Raw genomic sequence first — 24,162 nt, 5'->3', positions numbered from 1 at the left:
GGGAAATTCAGGGATTCTAATCCCTGCTGCTAACTGTACTCCCCTGCCTGTCATCGAATAAAGCCTACCCCATGCCGGACAAGCGGATGTGATGGACAGATGGATCTGCAGAGGAAATTCAGATGCATTCACAGATCCATCTGAGTTCGCCCAGGTTAATTTAAAATAGCAGTTAAGGCGCATTGTCAGAGAGATGCATGGTTTAAGGAAAGTGAAAACAGCATGCTTCAATAAAAACAATGAATTTGGCTCTTAACATATCATGTGCTGGAAGGCAACCTATTGCAATGTTACTCATTCCTCTTTAAATTGTATCACAATTGAATAGTTTACTAACAAAATGTATTGTTTACTAACACAATAGATTGTATTAACAGTGGTACGGTGCCTATGTGATAGCCCTAAGAGTTAACGCATTTTCAGTAAACTGCAGAACAAAAGAACTGCATTCCACATTACATGCTCTTATGGTAGCACATACCTTTTCTATAAAGGAGTATTGCAGTGGGGATCAGGATTAGGAGCACCAAACCACTGATGATTCCTCCAATCACACCACCTGTTCATAGATCACATGATTCAAAAATGTATAATATACCCTTAATTACAACAAAACTGTGGCAAGAAGGGCCATATCGAACATGCCTGTAAAAATGAAAGGACAGATAAACAGCACACTGAGACGAAGAAAAGTGTTTTCCACAGGACTAAAAAGAAACACGTGAATAAGATAGAGCATGACCAGGATGAATAGAGTGATGAGTCAGACAATGACCTATTGTGTGTTCTGTCAATCAAGAACAGTGAGGATGGATACTGAGTTACACCACTATTAGAGAACCAACATGTGTGGATGCAAGTAGGTACTGGTTCACGTGTGTCCATGGTGTCAGAACAAGCAGGGGCAGACTGGGACCAAAAACGAGCCCTGGCATATTTGGCCCAAGCGGCCCTCGGTCGGGTTCACCTAATTAAATACAAAATCTTTGCATTACCCTTAAATATGCATATATTTTCAAATGTTATGGGGCACTGAAAGTGATGTAGGTCTCATTGGCTATCACTCTGACTCTGGCTTAGTTGGCTTGTGCATGAATATTACTTGACGTTTTGTAGCCTACATTTCCATCAGTCTACAGTCTTTTAGCCCATCTTTACCATGATAACCCTTCCAAGATAGAACCATTTAGACGCTCTACTTTGAGAGACCAACCACCACTCATGCCATCGATGTTGAATTTTGGGCGTCTGACGGAAACTGATCAATCTGACCAACAATTAACATCGATTTGACACTCTTTTGCTGTCCGGGTTTGCAAATCATTCATTTAGAACATTTAAGTTGCACTATTTGTTATGTTACATTATCATAGCAAGTCATCATAATCATCATCGTCAGCATGGCATGTCATGACACCATAGCCTACCTGCACCACCACTGAGTTCTTATCATGTGGCCTCAACTAGGCTCACACTCTCCACCACCTGCTCACTGTCCCTCTGCTCTGTATGCTTGCTTACATCCAGTGGCAGTTCTAGGATTTTTCTGAGACAGGGGCCACAAAGGGGCCACATTTTACACTGAGGGGCCAACAACCGGTCAACATCCATACACAGAAAATCCCTTGTTCATTAAGGCAGTGGTGTAGTCTACGTGATATGCAGGACTATGCAGTATGCCCACTTAAAAAGCATCACCATTTCAGTATACCCACTTAAAATAGGCAAGGATAGGTAACATTTGGGGTTGATCACAGTATACCCACTACAGCTAACTAGACTACACCACAGCAGTAAGGTGCATATATTTCACCAGTCTCACCTTGTTCAAATACTTTTGCTAAAAAACTAAAAAGCCAATATAAATCTTAACAAATTTCCCATTTATTTATAATGTGCATTGAAAACACAATATCTAAAACTAAAATATACAGTAATAGACTCTTCAGCGGAAATGCCTTCATATTTTAAACAGAAATCATATTTGTTCAGTCATATTCATTTTTGTTCAATTGGACAAGTTTTACTCTTTCCCCTTTTGTTGATAAGAGAAACCACTTTCACTGCCAGTTTGCATACATCTAAACAAACAAACAAGCACACACACACACACACACACACACACCATGCGAGCAACAACTACATCATATTTACACAAAAGGTTTTTTTTTTCAACAATTATTTTTACAATGGTCTGATTTGGAATGGTCTTTGAAGCCACCGTCTTGCTTCCAGTTAGAAAAGCCTGGTTCTGATTTGAAGACAGACGATGGGGCATTTGGAAGCGGAAAAAAAGCGTTCATATAGGTTTAGTCAGATTTTTTTTTTTTCTTTTTCGCATGTCCAAATTTCCGTCAAGGATTCCCGGGACACTGTAAGACCGGGGTACACGAAACTTGGTGGGCATGTAACCCCACATGGATAGCATGGAACCTCCTTTTTTCGTTTTGATCTGTAGCACCCCCGCTGGACTGGACCCCCCGAAAGGAGGGTAGGGCAGACAAAGTTTTCTGTGAATATCTCGAGAACCGTAGGGTTTAGGAGGACCATTTTTTTTGTATGTTGATCTCAAAGGGCCATGTCAACCCATTCCATAACCACTCATTTCATTCATCTCATTTCTGTGACCTAACAGTCAAAACTGCACGAAATTGGAAGTGTAGGAACACCCTCTGAATGCACGCCAAGTTTCGTGGAATTCCGTTCATGGGGGGCCACACAATAAATTAATTTATGTTACTATACACCAACTGGCCTGTAGGTGGCCAGAGACAGTTTTCTGTGAATATCTCGACAACCGTGAGGGGCCTAGGAGGTCCACCTTTTTTTGTATGTTGGTCTTAAGGGGGCATGTCAACCTATTCCATTACCACTTATTTCATGTATAGCGCCACCTAGTTAAAAATTAAAAAGCAAAACATTAGGTGTTTTCATCACAATATCTCTGGCTGACATGGTCAAAACTGCACGAAATTGAAAGTGTAGGATCATTATGACACCCTCCGAATGCATGCCAAGTTTCGTGGACTTTCGTTCATGGGGGCCTTACAATAAAATAATTTTGTGTACATTTAGTGACCGCGACACCAACAAGGATTCCCAGGACACTAAAAGATCGGGTACATAACGAAACTTGGTTGGCATGTAACCCCACATGGATAGCATGGAACCATCGTTTTTCGTTTTGATCTGTAGCCCCCCCGCTGTACTGGACCCCCCGAAAGCAGGGTAGGGCAGACATAGTTTTCTGTGAATATCTTGAGAACCGTAGGGCCTAGGATGACCAATTTTTTTATGTGATGTTTGCCTCCAGGGTCATGTAAACCCATTCCATATGCACACATGTGCATAAACAGATACACACGCACACACATACATTCACAATAATCCTACGTATGACACATACTCACACAGTAGACATATATACGCATGCATGCACATGCACACACACAGGCACATAAACAGGCAAACACACAATTACATGCATATGCACGCACACTAGGGCTCCGTACCGGTTCAAGGAACGAAAACGAAAACCGAAAACGAACGGAATTTTACGGAATTTTACGAGGAGCGGAAACGAAAACAAAATGGTCTTCAACTGTTCCGGAACAGAAACGTTATTCTGAAATCCACAAAACCGGTTAATAACGTTTTTTTTTCGTTCTCTATATATTTTATAAAATTTCACAAAAGCATATCCTATGTCAGGGACACTATTTCCGGTTGTGCGAAAAACAAGCCCGCATCAACACTGTTAATGTGAGCTAACAAGCCGCTATGTAGCCAACTACTGTAGGCGAACAGCCTAATAATTTGATTTCTGCAGTTTGAAAAAAAAAAAACGAATGGACCTTTGGTCCAAATGTGTATATTTTGTCTTGCTGTTGTAATGTAACCTATCCATCTGCCACTTCGGATCTTATTGTTTGTAGCCTATGCGTAATAGCCTATTTTGCCTGTCCACGCCTTGTCGTTTTAAAGTCGGGATTTGAAATGTTTGCGCAATTATAGCCTATTCTATGTAGAATAGTTAAACGGGAAATTTGAGATAAGCCTTGTCAGCAACAGACAGGTTCGTTTATAAACAGGGTTGGAATTATAGCGCAAGCCTTTGAAGATCTTCATATGGATAAAACTTCAAATGGATAAAACAACCAGGTAAGGAGTTTAGCACGTATCCAGAAATATTTTTGACAAGAAATTATTTATAGGCATAGGTTAGGCCTACAGTAAGTCTGTAGGCTATGGGATGGATAGGCCATCTGAATGTTTTTGGATGCCGCCTGTGATTTATTATTTTTGGGCATAGCTATGGTATAGGCTAAATCAAGGGGAAATAATGAGTACGTCTATTCTAAGGTAAAGTCCACAAAAATAGACTTGATAGGCCCGCCAAACACTGCCGGAACTTTAAGAACGAACAATATTTTTGCGTTCGAACCGGTTCAGGACCGATATGTTGGTGGCGGAACGCATGCAAGAACGAAAACGTTAAACATAGGCCTACCTGAACCGTTCGGAATGGAACGTTTGAAAAATAATTTAGTTTTCAAGCCCTGACGCACACACACACACACCCACACACATAGAAACATAAACATAACACGCACACATGCACACAATTCAAGAATTTCTCAGAATTATGAACAGGCAAGATGGGGGTGGGATTGTATAAAATGTATATTACATGTGAAATCTATGAACTAATCATGTTTTGGTACTTGTTGTCTAGCAGGTACCAGTGAGAATTGAGTGTGCATAATGCAATTCAGTGAGACAGTTAGAATCATATATGCCTTTCAGCGTGACTTATTTTTGTGGAAAACATGTGCTGGACTGGGCGGCGGTCATATTTTGTACCGCTCTGCGGTACATCTAGTTTCCATATTGTATCTTGCGGAATACCTTTAGGAGAGGTTACACAGAACCATCTGCTCTATAATGGGAAATGTCTGGAGAGAAGAAAATGAAACAAGTTTGAGTAACTTAATTGTTATTAACTTTACTCAGCTATTAGCTATTAACAGGTAACTGTCAACTTTTTTAACACCTAACTTTAATGTCATGATTACATTATATCAGTGGTGTGTAAGTCAAGGTGCCTTTCACTTTAAGAAGGAGAGTAACTTGTGTCTGTGTCTGTAGGCTATTATTTGGAAATGAGATGTGCATATGAGGATGTAAGTCAGGTTGTGTGCTATTTGATTAGTTAAAATAAATATTGAAAAACCAAACAACTGGAAGACAACCTGTCTTGGATCACAGGAGTGTCATGCAATGTTAATTTCTGGTGAGCATTTGACAAGCAAACATGGCGTGAGCTTACTGATGGCTAGAAGCAGGGGCGGCGCCAGCAGTTAAAAACACTCGGGGCTTAGCCCATAGAGTCTAAACAGCACTGTCAACATGGCGTTTCTAAAATGAATGACAAAATATGCTCACTGTAGTGGCAATAGGAAATAGCATCGTAGCATTAGGAGCAGCAATGCTTGGTGACTCTGATGGTTCTGAAGACTGTGGGCTGAAGTCACTAGCTCCAGTCTGAGCCTGCACCATCCCAGTCTGTAGAATGAAACTCTCCTTGTCCTAATGAATTCAAACCTGAACTCAAGTATAACTAAAATTAAGTTAATGTTAACAATGACTAAGTTAACGTTAGCAGCTTGATGCTGCTTCGTAATTTAATTGACAAACCTAACAGCAACAAATAAAAGTCCTTTCCACATATTAATGATAACCAACCTTGAGATTTGTGACTCACCAAGAAACTTCTGTGGTGGATGAAACACTGCCATTGATCGGTTCTTCACATTAGCTGATACTTTCGTTCGACAAATGTATCGGTTCTTCACATTAGCAGAGACTTTTCTGATTAGCCAAATGTATTCTTTCTTTTGTGCACAGACCTAAGCAGTTCGCTGTGTGCTTTAGCTTTCAAGCTTCAAAAGGTGCATTACTGCCACCAGTTGTTTGGGAATGGAATTGCATCTCTGATCATCGTTCTCAACAAGTTTGACACTTATTGATGATTGACGGTACAGGGGCCATTCAAGGGCCAATGAGATTTCAGGTGGGGCCAGTGCCCCTGTGGCCCTGCCCATAGAACCGCCCCTGCTTACATCTCCTCGTTCAAACTCAACAAACTTCAACATGTTGCTGACATATGCTAGCCTACTTGCAATATTGTATTCACTAGTTCACATTCCTGAATTTGCATAAAGACAAAAAAGCATAATACATAAAAGCATAATAGAAGAGCATGTTTGGCGAGGTCTCTGGCCATGGTCCTGAAAGGCTTTGCGGAATCGTGCCGGAGTCGACTGCGCAGGCAGAAGTCGGGCAGGATTCCGCCATACGCCCCCTTATTCTTGAACTATGGAAGACGGGAGGCGTAAGGGAAGGTGGTGGGTTGCGAGCAGAGTAACATCGATGCTGCAACTTCGGCAGGTAGACTGCGAATAAATAACCCGACTGATTGAAGAAGGAGGCGTGGCGAATTCCGTCACGCTCCTCCTGAACTTCTGTATGTAAACGCCATTTTTTGAAGACAAGACAAGAGACAAGTAGTCAGGGCCAAAATAGACAAGAAGTTTGTTTTATTTCATTAATTCGCAAATTAAATGCTGAACAATGAGACATGGCGACTGCCAATCCAAGTGAAGGCAGCATGACATACGTTGCACGAAACACAGCCTTGTTTACGAGTTCATAACGAGGCAAGTTGCTGGAGTTGCTATCTTGTAGCTAATGTGACTGTAGGGTTAGAAATTAGGCCGATGGCCCCATATGAAATAGACGTCCGCCAATGCCCCCACTAGGCGCTTAACCAGCTTGCTTAGCTGGCTAAATACCGAATGGTTTTGTTTTGATTTTGTCCCTAATGAAAATACATACAGACATCAGGCCCGGAATTCACCTTAACGTTACTCACAGGTAGTTAAACAGTTAAGCAAACAGATCTTTAACAGAAGCTACATTGACTTATTTTCCATAAAGGCCTAACCAACACAGGGAATCTCAAAAAGCTCATGTGTAGAACACTTATGCATTCATCTGTTAATGTGTCTGTAGCCTACCTTTGTGTTCAGTGTAAATGAATGGCACCACCCTGCCGTCTTTCCTCTCCTGATCAGACAGTCCCACAAAGCAGGATACCGACTCAGACTCTGAGGGAGAATGCAGCAGCCAGGAACTCACGCTCACCAAACCCTGGTCATCTGACACAGACAAGCAGAGGATGGTGTCAAGTAGATGTCTTTTATGTTATTATATATTGTATATAGACACTTTTGTTCAAAGCAACTTACAACTAGATGTACCGTGAAGCGGTACACAATATGACCGCCACTCAGTCCTGCACATTTCCTCCGCAAAAATAAATCAAGCCAATTGTCAATTTGTCTCCTAATCCATCCCCTACTCTTGCAACTTTTGTGTATGTAAATGAGTGTACATGTGTGCTTGCTTTTGTGTATATGTGTGCATCTCTGGGTGTGTGTGGGGGTCAGGCTTGTGCACAATTCAGAATTGAATTGAGAATGACTCCTAAATTCTAATTCAATTCTTGAATTTGAATTAAGGTCAAAACAGGATGTAGAATTACAATTCGAATTTGAATTAAAGGAAGTAGAATTGAAATTCAATGAAATTCGAAGAAATTCATATACATAATTTAAGGGTAGTGTTTAACAAGTCTCACAGTATATGTCAGATATGATTGCATTAAACACACAACTTGTAACTTAAAACAGTAAGAAATTATATTTCCACACTGTAAAACATAATAGTTTTACTTACTTAAAATGTTCTAGTAAGTAGAATTCAGGTTTTGTCTTTTGTTGAGATTACTTGCATAAAAATAATGTGTTACGTAGTTTTGAGCTAGAAAAGTAAACAATCAAGTAAACTATACTTATATTGCTGAAGTTTGTGCTACACTGTAAAATTAGTTTATAATCTTACTTAACCTGTTAGTTTTGAAACTGATTGTCCTTGCAATTCCCATTCCAGATTTGTTTGTAATGTCAAGTTGTGCAAACAAATGCTCACTTAGTGTAGTGCACACAGAATTATTTACTATTTCAACTAACTTGGTCCTTACAATTACAAGTAAAGTATACTGTATGTTTATTAAACACAATAGGTGTATTGAAGTTGTGCTAACTAATGTCACAGTCCAGCTAACTGATGCATTGCATTTCCAGAATACCACAGAGCCGGCCTACATATTGTTAAAGGGATCACATATTAATCTTTATTGAAATTCAACCTTAAGTTACAATAACAAAGTGACAGTGACACTAAAGGCTATATGTTGTTGTGTAATTGATATGTGATTTACATTGATACCCCATCAATGACTATCCAATGACCAAACCTGTGAGTAGAACTAGTGCTGACAGTTATATACAGACATAAATCTGTAGCTGGAAACCATACACCCTGTCTCTGCTAAGTTACTGAGGCTAAATGTGAGCTTGATTAGGATTTTTATGGGTGCTCTCCTTGCAAACTTATGTTGCTGCTAGAAATGGCCAAAACCAGGCCTTTGAATGCAGTGGTAAAACAAAGTCCTGACTCACTGTGGACATCAAAGATTAGGGGGCTCCCTAAACCGCTGGACAAACCCAGGTGTGTACCACGTATTGGTGGTACATAGTGAGGTATCCTCTTCATTGTGTAGTACTTTCAGAGTGTAGTAAAACAATATACAAATGTAACATGTTGCTGACGTTCTACCCACAGCATTAGAGTGTTTTGGATAGTCATCTACTTGATGGTGTGATGCATCCACATGAATTACACACCAACAGTATATATAACCGTTAGTGTCACTGTCACTTCATTGTAATTTAAGATTGAATTTCAGTAAGGATTATTATGTGATATCTTTACAAATATGTGGGCCAGGGCAGTGGCATTTTGGAAATGCATTGTGGGAAATGTAACATCAGTTAGCACACTTTGTGTTTAATACACATCACTTTTACTTGTAAGGACCAAGTTAGGTTAAATAGGAATTCTCCTTAGTGTAAGTGTACTACACAAAGTAGCCTAACTTTTTGCACAACTTGGAATTCCTATTCCAGATTAGTCTGTAATTTCAAGGCAACCGGTTTGCATGTTTTTTTTAAACTAAGGTTAACTAACAGGTTAAGTAAGGTTAAATAACTAACTAACTTCACAGTGTAGCAAAACTTAAGCAATTCAAGTATAGTTTACTTGATTTAAATCAGTGTTTCTCAAACTTTTTTTCTGGGGACCCACTTTTAAAAATGACAGACTATCGCGACCCAACTCGTGACTGTGGTAGTTAACAAACTTTTAAATGATCATGTTCACTTTTCCACCTCAACATTAAATTACTCATTTTAGCCAAGTAATCTCAAAAAGCAAAATCAACATAATCAACAAAAGACAAAAACTGAGTTATACTAACTAAACATTTTAAGTAAGAATAGCTATTCGATTTTACAGTACAAAGTAACGTTCCCAAAACTGAATGCATGTGAGATTCAACACATTGTTCCTGTTGTGTGACTGTGGAATTGCTTTGAATTTCCATGAATTTAATTCCACTCCCTGTCATTCCAATTCCAATTCAAATTCAACTTCCTGTGGGGCGGAGCCAATTCAACTCAAATTCCAATTCGTGAATTGAATGGAGATCCATTCTAAAATTCGGAATTTTGCACAAGCCTGGTGTGTGTGTGTGTGTGTGTGTATGTATGTGTGTGTGTATGTGTGTGTGTGTATGTATGTGTGTGTGTTTTATGTGTCTGTGTGCGTGTGGTGTTTGTGTTTATGTGTGTATGTGCGTGTGTATGTGTTAGGAAATAGTCTAGCGCTTTAGAGAAGACACGACACAAAACACTTCCACATCCCATGTGCCAGGGGGCAGTGTGTTGGCATGCACCTGTGTTTGCTGTGAGAGAAGATAAGCAGATGCATGGGGGCTTGCTCGCTCTCTGACACAACACTAACGTCGACCGACGCGAGAGGACGCTTGTGGGGCTCCGTCGCTGAAGCGCGTAGTTTAAACCTACATACCGACCATCATCCAGCTGAGGCTGTTTTCACAGCTTCCGTGAACTAACCTACCACTGTTTGTGCTGGCCGCCATCGGACTAAGACAGGGCCGGCCCCCGACAGGTAAGCCTCATGGTGTTTTTTCCCTGGCTGCATACACCACTAGACTCATACATATGCCATTTTTCACGTCAATACAATACACCTTAGTTTAGTCATCCCTAGACAGATACTGAGCTGTCTTTACATTGTGGGGGCTCTTTGCGGGATCGTAGTTTTGTTGTCGACTCGGTCGAATAACAAAGCTGCGGTTATTGTTGTGGTGTGAGTTTGCGGCGTTTGTGTTTCACGTTTGTGTTGGTTGTCAAGAGCATTGTTATCCGAGTGTGCACGCCGAGTAGCCGCATTATTTGTGCGGGTGGGATTTGTTTGACGGCTGGTTTGTGCTTGCGTGTTCTCGAGTTATCAGCTGGGTATTGCAACCGGTTGATGTTAGCGACAATTTGGATGGAGTGGCTAGCTAGCTGTTCTTTATAGCTGTTTTGTACTGCCGTGTTTATATGATATTGATTGATAGCCTGTGGACATGATGAGTGTATTGTGAACTGTTTAACGTTTTGCTGTGTTTGCAGTCTCTTATTGGGGAATGATATAGCGGGGAGTCGAGTGGCTCCTGTAGTCTGTTCTGAGCCCTGTGATAGTCCTGAGCTTGAGACACTTGAGGCTCAGTTCCCTAATATTTTCAGTGCTGTGCAGTAACCCGGTCTATGTTAAGCCAAGCAAACAAGCTAGCTGAGGTCGTTGAGGCACCCCCTTTGATGCCTGCTGGGGACGTGCCATTAAGCTGTGAGTTCAGCCCTGCTGCTCTCATCGATGCCCAGCAAAAAGATGGGGAGCTGTTGAGTCTCAGAGAGACTTCTGCAGACCTTGAGGAGAGTAGGATAATGGCAGAGGGATACTTCCTCCAAAACGGGGTACTCATGCGGAAGTGGAGGCTACCTGAGCGACCCGCTACTGAAGACTGGGCAGTGATTGAGTAAGTAGTGCTCCCCCCGTTTCCGTGGCGAAGTGTTGCGTTTGGCTCATGAGGCTGTTATGTCTGGACACTTAGGAATCCGTAAGACGCATGCAAAGGTCTTGAAACATTTTTATTGGCCAGGACTACATAAAGATGTGGTGAAGTTTGTTCGGTCCTGTCACACTTATCAGGTGGCTGGTAAGCAGAGTGAGAGAATTCCTGTTGCCCCTCTCCACCCTCCACCTATTGTGGCTGAGCCTTTCTCACGTGTGCAGATTGATTGTGTGGGCCCATTGCCTAAGACTAAGAGGGGTAATGAGTATCTCCTCACCATCATGGACTTGACTACACGATTTCCGGAGGCAGTCCCTCTACGTAATATTAAAACACGACCAGTTGTAAATGCATTGATGTAGTTTTTTCACGTTTTGGTTTACCGAGTGAGGTTCAATCAGATCGTGGCTCAAACTTTACCTCGGGTGTCTTTCAACAAGCCATGTTGGAGCTGGGGATATCTCAGATTGTGTCCTCAGCATACCATCCTCAGTCACAGGGGCCTATTGAACGCTGTCATCAGACCCTGAAGTCAATGATGCAGGCGTATTGTGTCCAGTTCCCTGGTCACTGGGATGATACCATTGGTTTTCTTCTGTTTGCCCTGCGTGACTCTGTCAATGACTCCACCAGCTTTACTCCATTCGAATGAGTTTACGGCCATGAGGTTCGTGGTCCGTTGAAGTTGGTAAAGGAACAATTTTTGACCCCAGGTGAACAGGGCAGTTTGTTACAGTATGTGTCTTGTTTTAAAGAACGCCTGGCTGCAGCTTGTGAGGTGGCACGGGGAAATCTGGAAGCATCTTGTGATCGCATGAAAAAATATCATGATCGTAGAGCCGTGTTTCGGTCGTTAGGGGATCAGGTCCTAGTCCTCAAGCCCATGAGGGGAGGTGCTTTGAGTGCAGCATTTGTGGGTCCATATAGTGTCCTAAAGAAAGTCAGTGACCGTAACTATGTGATTAGTACTCCGGACAGCCATCGGAAGACCAGGCTTTGTCACATCAATCTCTTGAAGCCATATCGTGGCCGTTCTGTTCCAGTTTTGTTGGCTTGTGCGTTGCACGAACCTGAGGGTGAGGGGGACATGCCAAGTGTGGAGCCTGTGTCTGCCCGTCTTTGTAATGTGGAAGCCCTGGCAAGGCTGGAGGAGAACCTTGTCCATTTGGCTCCTGAGGAAAGGAAAGATGTGTGCAAGCTGTTTAACGATTTTGTTCAGGTTTTTAGAGATCGTCCAGGTCTCACTATCTTGGTGTCTCATGATATTGATGTTGGTGGGGCAGACCCTATAAAGCAACATCCTTATAGGCTGTCTCCTGCCAAGCTATCCAGTGTGAGGGAAGAGTTGGCTTACATGCAAAGTATTTAAGCAAAGTACGTTCCCAATTCCTCGCTTGGAGGATTGTATTGACCGTATAGGCCAAGCCAAGTTCGTTTCGAAACTGGATCTACTGAAAGTGTATTGGCAGGTTCTGTTGTCTGCCCGGGCTCGTGACATCTCCACCTTTGTAACCCCTGAGGGTTTGTATGTGTGTAACGTGCTCCCTTTTGGAATGAAAAACGCTTCTGCCTCGTTCTAAAGGTTGATGGGGAGAGTGACCGCTGGCCTTAGTAATGTTGTGGTGTATATAGACGATGTGGTGGTACATAGTGAAACATGGCTTGACCATTTAGAGCATCTGCATCAGCTCTTGCTACACTTGGAGGAGGCCGGGTTAGTAGCTAACCTCCCAAAGTGTGAGATTGGGAAAGGGCAATTTACTTACCTGGGCCACCTGGTTGGAGGGGGGAAAGTGTTGCCTAGGGAGGCTAAAGTCAAAGCCATCCTTGATCTGCCTGTTCTGACGTCGCGGCGTGAGGTCATGCAGGTTCTGGGGATGTGTGGGTTTTACCGTCGTTTTGTCCCTAATTTTGCCACCGTTGCAGAACCGCTGACGAACCTTCTGAGGAAGGGTGTGAAGTTTCTGTGGTCTATTGAGGCCGAGAGGGCGTTTAACCAGATCAAGGCCATTTTGGCTTGTGAACCCGTATTAGCAGCACCGGATTTTGGGGCACTGTTTAAACTGGCAGTCGATGCATGTGATGTCGGCGTCGGAGCGGTGCTACTGCAAGCTGACGCAGCCGGGTTAGACAAGCCCGTGGCATACTTTTCCAGGAAGCTAAATAAACATCAAAAGGCTTATTCAACTGTTGAGAAGGAGGCACTGGCTTTAGTGCTAGCTGTTCAGCACTTTGAAATATATCTGTCCAGTTCCAGTGGGGATGTGGTGGTCTACACAGACCATAATCTGCTTACCTTTCTGGCCAAATTTAGACTGCAAACCAGAGAGTGTTCCGGTGGAGTCTGGTGCTCCAACCGTATAGTCTGGTAGTGAAACACGTGGCTGGCCGTTGCAATGTGGTGGCAGATGCACTGTCGAGGCTGCATCCAAGAGATGACACCTGAGCATGAGTGTGTGGGGAATATCTGGTATATAGTTTATTTTTCTTGGTTGCCTTTTGACTGTTCAAACAGATCTGTCGGCATGGTATCAGTGATTTTTAGAGAAAATTTGAAGTGGAAAAAAAACCCCTAAAATTTGGGGAAAATTTCATAAAAAGTGTAAAATTAGAGAAGTTGAAGGGTGTAGCCTGCATGGTGGTGGTGTTTTTTTTCTTTTTGAGGGGGGGAAGGATGTTAGGAAATAGTCTAGCGCTTTAGAGTAGACACGACACAAAACACTTCCACATCCCATGTGCCAGGTGGCAGTGTGTTGGCATGCACCTGTGTTTGCTGTGAGAGAAGATAAGCAGATGCATGGGGGCTTGCTTGCTCTCTGACACAACACTAACGTCGACCGACGCGAGAGGACGCTTGTGGGGTAATAGTGAGAGGGGGTGTTCCTGTGTGTGGGTTCTTTTAGACACTTTGAAATTCCAAAGGACCTAAGTACAACTAAGAACTTTAGGTAAATCATTCCACCAAGGAATCAAAGAAAAGAAGTGTTGTGTTGACGTTAAGCTGATATAGCAGATGCTCATCAGAGGACTACAAATGGGTAAGATGGGACGTAGAGCTGGATCATGGAATTAAAATAGTAGTATATTGCAATGCTCCAGTTTGGACAGAACCATGGGATTTTATATGAACCATTTTATACAGTTTTATTATAAATCACTGGGCAGTAATGTGTTCATATGTTGCTACCTGTGGTGTAGACTGTGTTGGCAGCATTGATATTCTCTCCTCCACTGGTCCAGGTGAGTGCAGGCTGTGGAGACCATCCATCTGATGTGCAGGTAATGTTCACCTGTTTTTCATCTCCTTTGGATACAGACAGGAGCGGAAGAGTGCCCATGACTGAAAGAAAAACAGAAATCAAACCAATGATACACATTTTTGCTTTTCAAAATTTGAAGAAATATTGGAGTTGTGTTTTGTACTTTTGTCCAGTGCTTTACCTTCCACATTTAAAGCCACATTGGCTTCTTCAAACCATACTTCACTATGTACAAAACACACGTACAGTCCTCTGTCTGCCAGTGTAATGTTCTCCAGCTTGATGGACACGTTTCCCTGCTCCAGGCTTCCTACCAGAGACACCCTGCCCCTGTACCCTGTACCATCTGGGTCCTGCTGGATCTTCTCGTTCTCATACAGCAGGACTGGGTTTTCATCCAGATTGGATGGGTGCCAACTCATCTTGTGTGGCACCACACTGAATGTAGGAGAGACTGCACAGGGCAGGGTGACAGAGGCTCCCAAAGGAGCTGAGACCGGACCCTCAGGAACAGTCAAATTGAACATGTCAGGACCTGAACGTAGTGAACAGGGACAGATGCCTCCATTAGCAGTCACCTAAACATTAACAGTGATCATGTTTATTTGAGTCATTAATAAAATGGGCAAAGTGTAAAGTCAGTCAATAAGTAAAGTGTCTTGTGAATCGTGTGGCAGGCTAAAGATTGTGCTTAGAATGTTGCTCAATGTATTCCATCAAGTGACTTAATTATATTAAATTAATTATGTTCACACCTTTTCTATTATTTTCTTTATTTTCTATTTTCTTTACTTCATTCAGTCGATGATTCTTGGGACACAAGAGTACATGAAATTTGGTGTGCTTGTAGCCCCATTGGCTGATGATGGGGAAAAAAAGCTTTTTCTCTCAAACAGCCACTTCTCCTTTGCCGGCCCTCCCGAATCACCTGGTCACGCCACCTCGACCCCCTTTCAGGTCTGGAACACCACAATTCACTAACGTTTCAGTCAGACCCCAGGAAGGTCAGGCCAATCAGCGACGGGGATAACACTATAATTTCAAAACTGCCTGTGGTAACGTCAAAAATTGTAGGCGGAAGAATGTGTTCATTTATTTACAGCAAAAGTAGGCCTATGCATTGTTTCCTGACTGCTGATGCTGTTTATTGTCAGTTTGTAAAATTTAGGCGTATACAGAATCCCTAATCAATGTGATTGACTAAGCTGGACCGATGATTTCAAAATGAACACAAACTCTACACCCATCACCATACTAGTGTTAGAAAAGTTTCCCAATCGTGAGTCCCCAGAGTCTGGTTTTAAATCAGGCTACCTCCCGAAAGCTGGGTTTACCAAAAGCAATTTTGCAGAATAACTTCAGCCAAAAATGACACATTGTTTGTGGTATGTTAGTCTCAAGGAGGCATATCAACCCAGCCCATCTCATTTGTGAGTGACAGCGTAGTGCCACCTACTGAATGATATTGCAAAAGCTGGGCGCTTCAATAACCAATATCTTGCTACATCGATTAGAGATATCAGAGTTTTGTTACAATCTGTCCATAGGGTTTCTACAACTCATTAATTTCCGTATCTTAACTCATTGAATGCCGCGCTGTTTTCGGAAGCTTTGGCCCAGAGTGCCAGCAATCTTGATCATTGTTGACGATTTTTGTAGAGCCACAGCGTATTCTATGTTATAGCTATGGACACATACTATGGCTTGTTTGAAAGGTGAGACTTTAAAGGAATTATCCTGAGTAAAATGCACTTTAGATCCGGAAATGTTGCTGCTGCAGCTTCTATATAGGGGAAAGTCCGTAGGAGTCGATTGCTGAGTGTGGAGTAAGGGTTTGCTGTTGCATACAACTTCATTTCAATTTCGAAAGAAATACTGGACTATGTTTTTTTTTTTTAAAAAAACTGCAATTTAAATTGTGAATTTCCAGAGCGTGTTACTCCACACTCAGCAATCGACTCCCTACGGACTTTCCCCTATATAGAAGCTGCAGCAGCAACATTTCCGGAAAGGTACTGGCTTGATGAAATTCATTCTGGACTCTATATCCGACCACATAAAGACCTCGGGATACTTCGGTTTGGCTTTAGGGACCCTCTACTCACTACCACGTAAGTGTAATGTTGTTTGGAACTGTAGAAGAGGTATAAAAATAGCGTTTTGTAGCGGTAAAATGACATGCCCGGTCACTTCCAGGCTAACGAAGTTTTGACTAAAAACGGTAAAATCGAACTTTCTCAAACGCATCCGAATGACATGATTTTGATGTCAACTCAACGTATGTACTCCCAATCATCCGTAAATTGATCTAAAGTGCATTTTACTCCGGATAATTCCTTTAAGCTCTCAGTGGGTACAAACCGTTTATTTCTACATGCCTCTGTTCCTAAGAAATCCCAAGCTAAACAGTGGCTAGTTTTCATCAAAATCCCTATTTTATTTTTAGAAATGGAGATGTAGCGTCTTTCATGAAATATGAAGTGTTGCCTGTAAAGTTTCCGGGAAGTGACCTAGCGAGACCTGGCGAGACTGCCACCTAGTGATAAACCCACGGAAATGGCCTGGTTTTGACCTGACGTGCATGTGTTACTGATTCAACCCAAAGCGGCAACCATCAAAAGCAGAGTTTTAAGATTAAATGTCCAGATAAAATGTCCAGATTGTGCGTTTTCATGAGTTTTCAACCGTCATATATTTCATTTCCATTCATCACAGAGTTCCCAAAATCACATATAAGGTGTGTTAGAGTGTCTAGTTTCGTAATTAAAAAAAAAAGCTAAAAACGTAATATTACGTTTTTGGCACTCAATGAGTTAAAGACCATTTAAGCTATGATTTCATGTAGAAATTTGGCATGCTTACACTTGGCTTCATTTTGTCTCCTAAAGTTTATTCTGACTCATTCAAGCAAATGGAAGACATACCATTGAGAATTCAGCAGCCAAGACAAACCTCAGCTACTATCATGTGATGTGAAGGTTGCGAGTTTAAAAATGATGCTACATTGCTACAATCGTCTTTAGATGCACAACAAATTTCATGAAATTCCATCCATAGGTGGCACTGTAACTGACATATTTCAAAAGCGACTTGAACCCCAGTTATCACCACTTGTGGACATGTCATGTAATCAAAGGGTATACCAGTTGTCTTCAAGGCAGCGCTGCCTGGAAGGCACTAGGGTTAGGCAAGGGTTAAGGTTAGGTTTAGGATTAGGTGCCTTTAAGTCAGCGGTGGCAGCGCCGCCTGGAAGATGACGTTGGGTGCATAAAACACCATCGAGCGACGTGCACACTCTCTCTCTCACAAACATAGGTGCCTCCTGCTCATACACACAGGTACAAACAGACAGACACAAACACTCACATGCTCACTAGCACAGTTTGGTACATATATAATTTCAGGTTATTTTGAAATGTCGTTTTCTTGTTCAAGCTGTTTATACGGTAGGCTACTGTATATAATGTTTTGTTTAAATTAAGCACTTCATAACACTTACCTTTGTCAGCCATCCCCGTAGCAACAACTACAATCAGGAATGCCAAGGTCACCAGCATAGCTTCATAAGAGAATGATACAGTTAGTTCATGCTCTAAAAAACACTATTACTTGTGTGTACTACCAGTGCTTAAAAAACAAGTAGTGTGCAACATTTGACAGTTTCCCCCCAGTTTTTACTGTGACAAATAGGCTACATTAAATGGTGGGTGAACTTTCTGATGAACTTGGTGAAAAATGAAAATTCTGATGAAATAACCCAAAATTATGTTCAGTTTGACAGATAGTTAGCTAAATGTTTGTTTATGTGATTAACTTACAAACTGAGAAACTAAGGTAAAGTTAGCTTCGTTGTTAGCATGCTAGTAGTCTTTCACAGTTAACTTTAGCTCATGGTAGCTACCTTAGCATTCCAAAGGGCGTGTATGGCAGATTATAACAATATCACGTATGTTTTTGTGTAAATATACTTGTCTTGGTGGTACTTAGTTTAATTCAGACTTTATCATTGAAATTGGTGTTTCTGTCTGTAGACAGTTTTTGGATCTCTATGACAAAATTGTTGTTGGGGCGTTTTTTTTGCTGATGAGGGCGGGTTTTTGAGCGTGATTGGGCGGAAATCACTCAACCCAATCTGGCATCACTGTCTGGCAGGCGTCTGCACTGTCCTCTGGCTGGGACTGACAGGAGGAAGGCTAGCTTTACTTTTGAGGCTATTCGCCTTTTGAACTTGAATATGCTCCCAGCACCCTCCTCCTCCATCTCCTGGGACTAACCCCCCCCCCCCCCCTTACACTCCTGACTGTCCTGTTCTTTCTTTGTCTGTCCTGTTCTTTCTTTTGTCCTGTCTTATATGTTGTGTTATGTCTTATAGGCTATGTCACTGTGCCTGCGTAGAGAAAATTGCCCCTCGGGGATAAATAAAGTTTTAATTTTTTTTTAATTTAATTTAATTGAATAATAAAAGGCATTATTGTGATGAATTCCTTCTCTTCAACTTGTAATACAATTAATTTAATACAGTAGCCTAATCTTAAAATAACAACATCTACAGAACTTAGATTAGTTCATATTTTAATGAGCTTTTTAAACATTTGTTTTATACAACTGCAACTTCTGAAACAATAATTTAAGTGAACTAAAGATTTTAAGTAAAGACTAGCCTACTAATGTAAGCTTGTCTACAGCATCTAAGGTCTAAACCATCTATGGTTTAAGGCAATCGGTTTCCACCCATTTTTTTAGTAATGGCAACTAGTTTGGGTTTAAAGTGTTGAGACTATCCTACATGGAGACATGCATATTTATTTCACGTTAATAATGTAAATAGCCTAGCCCCCAAAATGTGTTTTTATTCATTTCCTAAGAATAAATACTACTATTAAAATAGTAGCAGTTTGATGCTGTTTAGCTTATTTATAAATGGTGCACTGTCACTTTCAGGGCACAACGACCTTTTCTCCATTCAAACAGGCGTCTGCTAAATAGGCTACCATCGGTCTGGCACACCTAAAATATTTTCAGCTTTCACGGCTATTCATACTTGTCTGTTCTTGTCATTCTAACCTGCTGTAGTGTCAACAAAAAAACAACCATAATAGCTTATCATAACAAGCCAAACATGAATAGCTTACTAGACACTCCTTAGGCTACATGCATGGTTTAGTGTTTGTTTGTTAATCAGGTGAAGACACCAGGTCCTCAATGTACACACGGCAGTTGAATAGCTTACTGTCTTTTGAAAGAGAGCTGGCAGAAAGTCTGGACCATGATGAAATTGTTTCCATGTTTAAATCCAATGCACAGTAGCCTCACATTGTACCCGTCAAAACGCAGTTAGTGCGCATTATGGATTCGCCTTTGGAGTCTGATCTGACTGTTTGAGTCAGAGAGTTAAGAGAGAGAGTTAAGAGTCATTAAGAGTGAAAGTAAGTGCTGGTTACTCCTGTCCCTCACTGATCAAGGTTATGACTGTCCAAAGGATGTTTTCCCATACATTAGCCTAAATTTCGGCCAATCGGTTACACAATCTTTGCTAATCAATAGCCTACACAAAGCAGTTCACGTAGGCACTGAACTCTGAGTTCTTATTCTGCCTTAAAATAGCTTAAATGTCTTAAATGTCTTAAAACATTTTCTACTTGGTTCTTCATTTAAGTTTGAAAATGAATCACAGTGCACTGCAGCCTTTGAAAGTGAATTATAGCTTAGCCTATCATATTTTCACGTTTTTAATTCTCAATAGGCCTACATGATCACGTTAATTTTTAAAGCACAATAGGCTATAGCCTGCAGATAGGCTATACAGTAAGAGTGTTTTATGTCCATGTAATTTGCATCCCAACTGTCATGTCTCTGCGCCCCTCACTTTCACTCGGTTGAGGCCACCTAAAATCTCACAGGCAAACCTTAATTATAATCTGAGAGAAGGAGAGACGCCGGTGCAGCTCAGATGTCTTCTTTCTCCTCCTCTCTGAAATTTCTGTCCTGGCCTGGTTGCACCCGATGGTTTGACAGAAGCGCGGAGAACTCTCCTTTGTCTACTTAATTATAATCTCTGGCTGCCCCTGATAAAGGCCACTCTCTATATTGTAGTCATCTCAGTTTAGTCCTTTTTTTGATTTACAAAAGAGATCAACATAGCCTTGTTGGTGGGCTTTTTTTAAGGGTAGGCCTCTATTGCACTAAAATTATTCAACCTTTATACAGTACAGTTCATGTCAAACTGTAGCTCCCTCTATGAAATATGGGGCAGCAGTGCCCTACTGGCTAGGGCTTCGGGCTTGTAACCGGAGGGTTGCCGGTTCAATCCCTGACCCAGTAGGAAAAAATGTGGGTGGGGGAAGTGGTTGAGCACTGCTCTCCCATGCCCACATCCACGGCTGAAGTGCCCTTGAGCATGGCACCTAACCCCTCATTGCTCCCTGAGCGCCGCTTTTCACTTATACTATACTTAAATCATATTTTTCACAGAAATGATAGAGGTGAAATTTTCACTAGGTTTTATGAAAATATTTTACAGATGGGCTGAACATATATCAAAAGTTAAAAAACTTGACATGGCCAAAATGATTAACCCCCCAACAATATTGGTTCTATGGTGTATATTTTCTTCATCAAAATGGACAACAACCTTTTATTTTTGTTCTTGACAAGATTGTCAGTGTCTCTTGAGTGATCAGAGCTAAATATTTTGGACTAATTTAGATGTAATATTGAGTCATTGTCACATATTTTTTCCCCCATCCAAGCAGTGACACTCAGGTAGGCAGCAAGAAGGCACCCAGGGACCATGTCCATGTGCTCAGTCTGAGTCCTGGTCAGGGACACAAAAGAAGAGTTTACTGTTTTGATAATGAATACCTTCCCGATACAAAACAGGGCACAGCGAACATCATGAATTCAAAGTCAAAGTCAAAGTCAAAGTCAAAGTCAGCTTTATTGTCAATTTCTTCACATGTTCCAGACATACAAAGAGATCGAAATTACGTTTCTCACTATCCCACGGTGAAGACAAGACATATTTTGACCAATTTTAAGTCCACAGACAAACATAACATTCAAGTAAACAAAAAAGTAAGTAAATAAGTAAATAAGAGGGCACATATAATAATAATGAAAAAATAAGAGCAGCAAAATTTTGTTGAAATTGTGCATAGACAGTCAATAAAATACTAGTGCAAATACTGTAAAATACTATAAAATACTGTTTGACCTAAGTAATAAAAGAAAGTGGCATAGTGGTGCAAGTTATGTAAGAGCAGCAGAAGTGTTGTGTTTTCAGGACAACAACACCAAGTTGTAAAGTGTACAAGTGTGCAAGTGTTCAAGTGTGCAGGTGGAGTAGTGCAGGCGGCCATTGTGGGTCCAATGTCCAGGATGTTATGTAGCTGAGGGTGGAGGGGGAGAGGAGGGAGAGAGTTCAGCATCCTTACAGCTTGGTGTATGAAGCTGTTAGTGAGTCTGGTAGTCTTGGGAGCGCAGGCTTCTGTACCTCTTCCCAGAGGGCAGTAGATCAAACAGATTGTGAGCGGGGTGACTTGCATCACTCACAATTTTGGTCGCCGGCGGGTGAGGTGGGTGGTGTAAATGTCCTTCAGGGAGGGAGTGAAGCACCAATGATCCTTCCAGCTGTGTTCACTATGCTGCAGGGCTTTTCCTGTTGTATTCAGTGCAGCTTCCGCCCCACACAGCGATACAGCTGGAGAGGATGCTCCCAATGGTGCCTCGGGTAGAATGTGGTCATGATGGCTGGTGGAGCACTTGCTCGCCTGAGTTTTCGCAGGAAGTACAGGCGGAGCTCTCTCTTCGCCAGTGATGCAGTGTTGGTGGTCCAGGAGAGGTCTTCACTGATGTGCACCCCAGGAATTTGGTGCTGCTCGCTCCACCACCACAGCACCGTCGATGGTCAGTGGCAGGTGTTGGGTGTGACCTCTCCGGAAGTCAACAACAATCTCTTTGGTCTTGCTGACGTTCAGCAGGAGGTTGTTGTCCCTGCACCACGTGGTCAGATGGTCGACCTCCAACCTGTATTGAGTCTCGCCGCCCTTGGTGATGAGACCCACCAGAGTTGTGTCGCCAGCAAATTTCACTATGTGATTGTTGCTGTAGGTTGCAGTGCAGTCATCGTCAGCAGGGTGAAGAGCAGCAGCGGACTGAGCACGCAGCCTTGGGGGGCCCCTGTGCTCAGTGTGATGCTGCTTGAGGTATTGTTGCCAACACGTACTACTTGGGGCCTCTGACAGAGGAAGTCCAGTAGCCAGTTGCAGAGGTAGGTACTGAGTCCCAGTTTGTCAAGTTTGCAGATGAGTTGTTGTGGTATTATGGTGTTGAATGCAGAATTGAAGTGCTGGTCGTTTTTGGATCATACAGTTTGCAGACTAACTGTTTTTCTGAGGATAGAATAGCTGGACTTGGTACTTCATCCTCACCAAAGTTGTGGAGAAGATGAGGGCACTGCTGGAACATTTCCCACGCTGTCCTTTTTCCTATTCCAGTGAACTGACTGGTAGTGTCACATCCAGTGATGGCATGTACTTTTAATGGGCAGCCGTGGCCTACTGGTTAGCACTTCGGACCTGTAACCGGAGGGTTGCCGGTTCGAGCCCCGACCAGTGGGCCGCGGCTGAAGTGCCCTTGAGCAAGGCACCTAACCCCTCACTGCTCCCCGAGCGCCGCTGTTGATGCAGGCAGCTCACTGCGCCAGGATTAGTGTGTGCTTCACCTCACTGTGTGTACACTGTGTGCTGTGTGTGTTTCACTAATTCACGGAGTGAATGCAGAGACCAAATTTCCCTCACGGGATCAAAAGAGTATATATACTTATACTTATGAAATGCCAACAGACCATCCACAATCTCATTTGACATTTTAATGTCATGCACTTTAATGTAGCGTGGTGTGACGGCTATCGGGCCTTGTCTGTCATTCTTTTTGTCTGCTCCCCTAGATTTAGGATCAGGTGTGCCCGTGGGCAGGGCAACCACTCAACAGCTGTTCGGCTACTCCGGCGCGCAGGTGTAGCCGGGCATAACTGGTCCTGTGGCCTCTTCCTTCTTAATTCCACACTGGAACATGCAACATGCACACAGCACATTCCACGCATCCCAACACCCCTGACACGACTGATTACTGACTCTATACCTGCTGACTTAGCTCTCGTTACTTTGACCGAACAGCCTTGATTGTGAAATAAATCCGTCTTTGCATTGCAAATTGCACGCCTCTGTCCCCCTTTATTGTTTCGGCTTCCCTAAGCTGTAGCACGTGGTTTCTTGTCAGTTCCTGCTTTCATCCAAATTTATGGGCTCAGCAGGTGTGCAAACACAAGAAGCAACAGTACATCTCTGCACTGAATGATGAGCCTCTCATACCCTTTGGTTGAGGATGAAGTACCAAGTCCAGCTATTCTATCCTCAGCAGAACAGTTTGTATGCACCTCATTAGGGTTCACTATCAAACTTTGGAAACATTCACTAGTGACCCAACCACAGTTGCCCTCACCAACCAGCTGTGGTTGGCACATGAAGGATGGAATGCTTGTCCCCCAGCTTTTAACCAAAGAACCTGTACAGGCCAGGTGCTTGGAGCTGACGATATGTGGATGCAAGAAAAGTGGAAGTCAGTGCAGTACTAGGCAGTGTTGATGTTGAAAAAGTGGAATATTTTGCAGTGGGGTATGTGGGTGTGCAAATAAATCCACGTTTGGGAGCTTCAATCAGTGTGCGGACCTTTATTATTTCTTCTCGGGTATGTGGTTGTGCCTGTGCAGCTTGGTGCAAGAATACTCAGGTACTCACA

General features: G+C 42.4%; 1 protein-coding gene and 1 long non-coding RNA gene across 3 annotated transcripts in view; one reads left to right on the top strand and one right to left on the bottom strand.

Annotated features, from left to right (window-relative positions):
- LOC125289166 (butyrophilin-like protein 2) overlaps nucleotides 1–24,162 on the bottom strand; it is a 49,665-nt gene that overhangs the window by 20,019 nt on the left and 5,484 nt on the right. For both annotated transcript variants that reach the window (XR_007192590.1, XM_048235869.1), the window contains exons 2-6: nucleotides 17,864–17,923; nucleotides 14,546–14,899; nucleotides 14,292–14,444; nucleotides 7,080–7,220; nucleotides 482–559 (exon numbers count right to left, since the gene is read on the bottom strand). Coding sequence is in view for 1 of the 2 variants with exons in the window: in XM_048235869.1 (XP_048091826.1) it covers nucleotides 482–559; nucleotides 7,080–7,220; nucleotides 14,292–14,444; nucleotides 14,546–14,899; nucleotides 17,864–17,921 (784 nt within the window). In the remaining variant the exon portion in view is untranslated. The remainder of the gene's footprint in view (nucleotides 1–481; nucleotides 560–7,079; nucleotides 7,221–14,291; nucleotides 14,445–14,545; nucleotides 14,900–17,863; nucleotides 17,924–24,162) is intronic.
- LOC125289170 lies at nucleotides 9,855–14,752 on the top strand. The gene is made up of 3 exons (XR_007192591.1): nucleotides 9,855–10,155; nucleotides 14,345–14,383; nucleotides 14,670–14,752. It is a non-coding gene; the product is annotated as an uncharacterized LOC125289170 (long non-coding RNA).

The sequence above is a fragment of the Alosa alosa genome, chromosome 24, assembly GCF_017589495.1.
Source record: "Alosa alosa isolate M-15738 ecotype Scorff River chromosome 24, AALO_Geno_1.1, whole genome shotgun sequence".
Classification (NCBI taxonomy): Eukaryota; Metazoa; Chordata; class Actinopteri; order Clupeiformes; family Clupeidae; genus Alosa; species Alosa alosa.
Note: the sequence above shows the minus strand (reverse complement) of the source record. Positions and strands in the feature narration are given on the sequence as shown.